Source organism: Hippocampus bargibanti, linkage group LG01 (genome assembly GCF_051943395.1).
Source record: "Hippocampus bargibanti isolate YZ-2025 linkage group LG01, ASM5194339v1, whole genome shotgun sequence".
Classification (NCBI taxonomy): Eukaryota; Metazoa; Chordata; class Actinopteri; order Syngnathiformes; family Syngnathidae; genus Hippocampus; species Hippocampus bargibanti.
The window spans coordinates 29,022,102-29,030,334 of NC_142734.1; the positions used below are offsets into that span (position 1 = coordinate 29,022,102).

The 8,233-nt window shown below is 40.5% G+C and overlaps 1 protein-coding gene across 5 annotated transcripts; it reads left to right on the plus strand.

The window, feature by feature from the left end:
* The first annotated feature begins 2,466 nt into the window (after positions 1 to 2,466).
* pnpla4 (patatin-like phospholipase domain containing 4) lies at positions 2,467 to 7,975 on the plus strand. Of its 5 annotated transcripts, none has more exons than XM_089008650.1 (7): positions 2,467 to 2,478; positions 2,628 to 2,808; positions 3,865 to 3,959; positions 4,035 to 4,170; positions 6,313 to 6,378; positions 6,675 to 6,830; positions 7,538 to 7,975. In XM_089008650.1, exons 2-7 carry the CDS (start codon positions 2,629 to 2,631, stop codon positions 7,667 to 7,669), a joined length of 765 nt encoding a protein of 254 aa, XP_088864776.1. In that variant the 5' UTR covers positions 2,467 to 2,478; position 2,628; the 3' UTR covers positions 7,670 to 7,975. The 5 variants fall into 5 exon arrangements, with proteins under 5 accessions (XP_088864776.1, XP_088864770.1, XP_088864790.1 ...); XM_089008655.1 differs by lacking the exon at positions 2,467 to 2,478 and adding an exon at positions 2,493 to 2,516; XM_089008644.1 differs by lacking the exon at positions 2,467 to 2,478 and having other exon boundaries at positions 2,486 to 2,808.
* Positions 7,976 to 8,233: the final 258 nt, after the last annotated feature.

An 8,233-nucleotide genomic window follows, 5' to 3' on the forward strand; every position in this document is an offset into this window, starting at 1 on the left:
AACACGCAGGGGAGCGATAAAAAGACCTCCCTCGGCACTCTATTTTCAATTCGTCTGTTCAATCACGGTGCATGCGGGAGCATGTTGCCAGTCCCCGCAAACTGCAGCATGCATATACTGATCAATAGCATGAGACACATAAGAACTGTTCCAGCCTCTTGTTTGGGCCCCTGGTCAGACTAAAACGTCCTCCCGCTCATTCCATTGATCACAGCTGACCCGGAAATGCTGAGCCGGGAGGCCTGAATAATTAGCTGCGGCATTCGTTAAGAGTGGTCTCAAAGCTGCAGTGCAAATAGAGTACAGTGTCATATATATAGCGTAGCGATCGAGAGTGCATTGAAATGTTGATACGGTGCAGTGAACACCCGGCTTACACTGCCACGCTCACCGTTGATATATGCTTGCTTTCTCAAAAGACGCTGGGTATTCCATTTAGTTCAAGGTCATTTCCTGCAGTGTGTCACTTAGACTACATTCGGTTTAGTGGCGGCATAATATATGGTAAAGTATCACATTGTATAACTTTTTGGAAGACCTTGTGCATTGTTGAACAGTTGTCACTTCACGGTAGTCTCCAACATCTTTATGACATGGCTGAATTGTTTTTTCGATGACTGTTTCTTTCCCCCAGCCCTCATTTTTGCACAAAAATGATTTCACTCTGTGATTAACACGTCACTTGCTGTTTCCTCACTCAAAGCTGTCCCGCTAACAACATACAAATACGTACTATTGTTACCAAAAAATAGTTTGGAGATGAATTGAACAGTATTAGACAATCCCCAGTATGCAGAAACTAGTGATTGGCACTTAAGTGAAGCTTCATTAAGCAGTTTGACTCCTTTATTTGGCACTCTTAGTTTAAAGATGGATTTTTAATACATTTTCTTTGCACTAACCTTTACATTCAAAACCAAGAGCAAAAAAAATAATAATAAATAATAGCAAGAACATCAGCTCAGAGTGGTCTGCCAAATTTCCAAGCGCACGAAAGGAGGTTTCCACCGACATGAAAATAAAGGTACCGATACACCCGTTTTTACACATGAACGCAGCTATGCCGTGCATGAATAACAAGCCCTATGTGCAAAATCAAAAGCGATCTTATCGCCTTACTGAGGAGTGCCCACCTTGTGCCAGTGATTGCTCACTTAGTTTCCTATTTTGACATCCTTTTTCTTGGGTTTGCAGGAAGAGCCTTTAGGGTGCACTTAAATCGAACCGCAGTGAGTCAAGATGAGATGTTACTGGGCTACTGAAACAAAAACAAATCAAGCAGCCTTTTTTCCCTCCACCCTTGCTAGTTCAAAAATGTATTTTTTCAAACTCATTTTTAGAACAACATATAAATATTTAATCAAAATAAAACCCACAGAGTGAATCCAGCCGTTCCACATTTGATAACAAGCAATTATTCTTGAATATTTTTTTTATGTCTGAGAGGAATCTATTCCTGTTGAATACACCGCCTCAAGTTCTATCGTTTTATGAATGATCTTTTTGAATGTTAAAAAAACAACGCATAATAAAATTATTAAAACGGAACCCCCTAAATAATTTGAATTGTGAAGTGCTAAGCAGGATATGCGGTTTGAACTACAGCCCCTGTATTATTTTTTGTCACTCCAAACTTAATCGAAAGTCGGCTTTGGATAATTGGTCTGATATCTGAAATTGGACTTCTTCATTTCTTTTATCCGTGAATTTCATGGATGTCTTTGGCGAGGGTGTCACCCCCGCTCCCTTGCCTTTTCTTCCAGTGAATAACCACTTCTCTTTTTATCTCGGCAATAATTAAATCATAGTGAGGCGCCACGGCAGCAATTTTGACCTCTGTTAAACTGTTCTGACGACTTCAGATGCTGTATTTATCATTTTCTAAAGACCACCCCCCCCCCCCAAAAAAAAAATCATTTCTCTGGTGATACAAAGTTGCAAGTTATGACAATCAAAGTAAAGTTTTTCACGAGTTTAACCTTATAAACTTTAATGAGTTGAAATATGCGGTTAGGTAAACCACAGTGTAAGATTGTTATTTTTATGTTGTATTCCGAGGGGATGCAACAGAAAATAACTGAGAAGCACTGGGTTGACCTGATGCCAGTTTGTTGACTTTGCTCATTAGCCAACATACTGATCTGTCTCCACTCTATACCATCCATTATCTTCTTGTCCTCATGAGGGTTGCAGAAGTGCTTGAGCCTAACCCAGAGATGCCTTCAAGCAGCAGGCGGTGGTGGTTGCCAATTGCAATGGCGTCTATCTACCTCTCTATTTATCCTTCTATCCATCCATCCATCCGTCTATCCGTCTGTCTGTCTGTCTGTATGTCTGTGTGTCTATCTAGCACGCTAGTTAACTTATTCTTTCTCTCTCTCTCGCCCTGCCATTTATCCATTAAAGTTTATTTTGAAATATTAACCGGAACTGTTAATGGTTGCATTTTTCACTCAACAATGGCGACCTGACAGACTCGTACGTGTATGCCGTGTGTGAACTCAATACATTTTCTTGTGTGTTTCGCCGGACTTTCTCAGTCATGACGCTTGATTGCGCTCGGACGTAGTTACCATCGATACGTCATTCAGTGTAATATGTCACTATGATATTATGTATTCTTTCAGAATGACTGTGGTGAACCTATCCTTCGCTGCGTGCGGTTTTTTGGGCATCTACCACCTGGGAGCTGTGGGGGCTTTTCTCCGTCATGGGAAGAAACTGCTTGCATCGCTTAAGTGCTTCGCGGGGTCTTCGGCAGGGGCCCTTGTGGCTACCGTCATGCTTACGGCTCCTGATAAAGTCAAGGTAAACCGTTTTAACGTTTTAGTCCCGTTTGTGGTCGTTGGTGGAGTGGGTTAGTGGATACCTGAATTGACAACGTTGTAGTCGCTGATGGTGTAGTGTAACCCTTCAAACTCGAGGCCCGCGGGCAAATCTGTCCCACAACATAATTTTGTACGGCCCGGGGAAGCCAATAAAACATGTCAACTTCTACCATGTTGTCTAGAGTCTGGACCAAAATTTCAACTTCTCATATGTAATAAATAAGATCTTTACTCAATTTCTTGTTACCAAAGCCTTCATCACAGTAATTTACATTATCACTCTTGTCCGAGGACACACTGGGTGATGGTATTCACGGTAATTCCAGCCATAAAAAAATAAAATAAATCATCTCGCTTGTTGTGTTTACAACTTGAACAAACAACTTGAGCTCAACCACAGCTGCAAGTTGTGCATCTTGGTAATTTGTGGTGTTTGAAAATACTCATGGATTTCTCAGTGCGTAATCAAACAATTCCCTATATTTCTTCCACATTTGTGACATATTATGTATCATGCGTTCTAGCAGAACGTGAGGCGTATTCCACAATGCAAAGCTTTTCAACACAACTACGGGTATTACCACTGAGAGTCTGCTTTGCGGTCATATTTCAACATCAGCATCAACAAGAATGTAGCCATAAAGGGCACGCTTCCAAATAAAACCGTGATACTGAAATAAGACAGTAGCCCAACAAAACCATCTAGTCAAATCTAGTCATTGTTGAGCTATAAATGTCACTGTGGAGTAGTGAAGTTGAGTAATATATTGAATGATCACAGACAATCTAGCAACAAAAGAATAATTCAGCAAATGTTCCTTGTAAACCGTCTGTTATGGTTTTGAACCACTTCGAGACACTAAAATGAAATCAGACAATTTGTTGTCCAAACTCAGCCTTTATTTTTTACCACTGTCTATTTCTTGTTGTCCTAGTTTGATGTAAAACAATCTAAATGGTTTATAGTTTTATATTTTGTTAACATAAAAATAAAGGTGACGATTCTAATATTGCTGTCCCATTGTTTGTCTTGCAGCGCTGCAAAGAATTTACATACAGTTTTGCTGAGAACGTAAGACGACAGAAGTTTGGAGCGCTCACGCCTGGATATAATCTCATGTCCAATCTGCGGTAACCTCACCACAAACAGAAGCAATTTCAGGAGAGGGAAAAAAGCTTTTGACTCAAGTTTCTGCCAATTTGCAGGGAAGGGATTGAGGAGATGCTACCAGTCGATGCACACATTCTGGCATCTGACCGCCTTCATGTCTCATTGACGCACTCCACAAGTGGCAAAAACCTAATTGTGTCCCGCTTTAACTCGAGAGAAGAGCTAGTACAGGTGCGCACAAACAAACACCATTTGAGTTTAATGCCCAAGGATCATTTAGTTTTGTCCAATATGAACACACAGATTTACTTCCAGGTCTTCCAGCATGTAAAGCGCAGCCATGATCAACACCCTAAAAAGGACATATTTTAATGACAATGCAATCAACACAATACCTCTCTCGCACAGTAATTTACTGTGAATTGAATATCTTACTGATAACTGTCATTTTAAAATGGTTCGATATAACTTCTTACATTAGTCTTAAAGGACAACCGACACAATTTTTTTTTGTTTCCTAACTGACATCAGAAAAACGTTTTATAGCATCTAAATTACCCAAAACATGCAGGCTGATATTTTTAGTCAAATGAAAAGCACCAATAAAAATGACTTAAAGTGTGCTAAATCTGCAAAAAATTGAGCTGCGAATTGGGCATTTTCAGAAAGTCCCGCACCCAGTTCGTGACGTCATGCCAAGATGTCTTGCCTTGCTCGAGAATCAAAACAATGGCTTCAGATTCGGAGAAGATCCATTCTTGTTACGCATCCAGTTATGAATATGATTCAAATAGTGCTGAAGAGGAAAGCATAAATGTTTGCAATCGATTAAAGATGTTCTTCCAGGTCATTTTGAGGCATCAAGACTGATGTGTAGCGTCCCAGAAAATGCAGAAGCAGCAAATATCAAAGAGTTGTCTTGGTGCCACACACAACGATTCACCATCGCGTTATTTCTGTGTTTTCCTTCTATTTCGCCAACCACACGGATCAACACAAAGTTTTCAGACCAAACAAAGTACCGTAAATGCATTGTTTGTCCTTTCTCGGTCAGGGGCGTTCCTTCCGTGACATGACGTCAGGACTCGTCACCAACGCAAAAACAAGACTTCCTGAATATTCAGCGCGAGTCTTAAAACGTAAAATATAGCTATATGCGGTGGAATCTTTGTAAAATACGCTCAGTAGAAGTAATTTGAAGCGATTTTACAAATTATGGACACAACTTGTCCGGGGGTGTCGGTTGTCCTTTAAAAGTAGTTGGGGGGATAAATGAAACTTCCAATTTGCTTGCTGAATCAGTTGTTGACTCCTCCAAATGGCATATATGGTTTAAATAAAAGGGTTTAAGTAATGGCAAGTCCATGTACTGTCAGCCTAATGTTGAACAGAGAGGAAGCAAAAACAAATAAATAAAACTGCTTCGTGAAGCAAATCTGAAGCTTCATTTTCCATTAGGAAAAAAAGTCCATGTGGCAAAATAAGATCGATTAACCACAAAAGCCCAAGTTAGCTTCACCCCAGCATAAAATGTGCTTCTCAATCAATCGTGTGTCACTTCACCATGCTGCTTTGATGCCAATGTACTACTTCTATATTACTTGGGATATTGGTTTTTGGTGACAATTTAGAAGAACATTTGCTAAGTTTTGATATATCTGGGAAAAGTTTCCACAGGGATCGTGTTAACTCAACGGTAATCTAGTAGCAAACCAGAGCACAGACACCGCTTTTATTTATGTGTGTGTGTGTGTGTGTGTGTGTGTGTGTGTGTGTGTGTGTGTGTGTGTGTGTGTGTGTGTGTGTGTGTGTGTGTGTGTGTGTGTGTGTGTGTGTGTGTGTGCGTGCACGCTCGCGCACGCACGCACGCACTCACTCACTCACTCACTCACTCACTTATTTAGTTATTTTTGGTCACTATTTGCCACCTCTCGTTGTTGGCTAGCAACCAGCACTACTGAGGACATCACAATAGCACATAGCATAATGTAAAACACAAATGCAAATAGGATCCAGGTGACGATTGCCAAGTTACACCCTGAACATTCTATTTGTGATTAAATACAGACAGACATTCATTCTTCAGGACTTGCTGTACCCTCTTTGTTATGACATGAAGCAGTTCTAGATGAAAGAGGAGAGGATCAAATCGTCTTTCCATCAGTGCATATTATTATTATTATTATTATTATTATTATTATTATTAACCAACTGAATTGTTTATTCAAGAATTATCTTTACATCAGTCCAAAATACAACCACTACCACTGCCTTTGGTCCAAATAAAAGACCAAAATACATCACAGCTCTGTAGACTTTGAATGTAATCAAAAACTCATGAACTCTTGTTAATTTTTTTTTGCTTCCCCTAAGGCACTCCTGGCCAGCAGTTTTGTGCCAGTCTATGCGGGCCTCCAACCGATAAAGTTCCAAGGCGAGGTATGAGTAGTGATGTGCAAGTGAAGCTTCATGAAGCACTTGTGATAGTTTTTGACTCCTCTCAATGGCACTTTTTGTTTAAAGATGCAAAAGACATTTACTTTGTACTAACCTTCATATTTAAACCAAGAGGCACCATCTGGTGGAGTCAAAAAATATGACAAATGCTCCAATTAAGCATTGTTATCCCATCACTAGTTACGAGGCAACCTTACCATGCGGTTTATATATTTGTTTATTTTTGAGGGGCTGTTCTTCACTCCGGCTGTTTGTATGCCATCTATGTTTATCAGTAGAAATGGATTGACGGGGGCTTCACTGACAGCCTACCAATCCTGCCTGTAGGCCGAACCATCACAGTGTCCCCGTTCGCCGGGCACCAGGATGTGAGTCCATTGCACAAGGGCCGCGCGTTCAAGACCCAACTCAGGCTAGCCAACATGAGCATAATGGTATTTTTTAATGCAAATATGTACTGTGTCTGTATCAAAGTTGAAAAAAGTCGAGAGCTCGAGTCGTGTTCTAAATTTAGCAGACGTTGGTAAACGTACGCAAGCCCGGCGAGTGTTTCCAGACATGTCAAAATTTACTTGTCGACAGTGAAGCATGGAAGCACCTCTTTGTGGCATTGATAGCTTCCAAGAGTCTAACAGTGTTTGCTAGCTGTAGTTTTTAATCGCTTTCCCTTCATTTATTATTTAATATTTTCATACATAGCAGTTGTAGTTGGGGTGCAATCGCAAAAAAAATGTTCCATGGAACATAAAAGGTGTTTTGTTTATTTATTTATTTATTTGTGGGTTGTAACCAAGCCGAAAGGAAAAGAAGAAGAACCAAAACTTACCTTAGATTATATCTATAAATAATTTGGAAGTGGAATACACACATACTGATAAGCGGAGCGAATAGGAGCGAGCACAATTAGTCAGCAAAGATGTGAGCGACAAACGTCTCCGGAAAGGTATCCTGACCTTGTGGTGTAAAGAATACATTTTTTTGTTTAACTCACAAAACCAACGTGGCCAACAACTGCACATTTGAAACCTCTGATCGCAAATCCGTCCAGTCCGCTTCATTCGCAGAATCCACGCGAACCGTGATTGTGAATTTTGGATCTCGCGTTGTTTTCAAATTTGGGGCTCTGTCGTGCTCTCCGCAGTGCTCCGTGGAAAACATCAAAAGACTGAACCAAGCTTTATTCCCGCCACCACCTGACAGAATGCAGTCCCTCTGTCAGGAGGGTTTCGATGACGCCATGAGGTTCCTGAAGAATGAAGCTTGGATGAGCTAAAAGGAATCCAGTCAGAGCAAATGGTATAAATTGGATTATGTAAGCTTACCTTCTGCTTCTGATCATGAGAGTTCATTATGACCTTCTCGAAAATGAAGACGATGCATTCGAGGCCAACCCATTCCGATCTCACATGTAATATTTCATCCCGTTATGCTGCTAAATTCACTCCCGCTAACGAAGCACTCATTGGGATCACATAACAGGCGAGCCCCACCTTTGAGAAGCTGACTTTGCAGTGCACTACTCGCTCGTGGGACTCCATGGTTAGTGAACAAAATAAACAGTTTGGCATCCGTCTGTTTAGGTTTGTCTATGTAACCTTGTCCTTTTGCAAATCCGAAACAATCCTTTGGAAAAAGAGGCATCAGGCTGTACTCTGCCACTCCCGGTTGAAGTTTACTGTAAAAAAAAAAAATCTATATATATATATCACATTAGGCTTTTAAAGGACAACCGACGTCTCCGGACAAGTTGTGTCCATAATTTGTAAAATGGCTTCAAATGACTTCTACTGAGTGTATTTTTAAAAGATTCCACCGCATATAGCTATATTTTACGTTT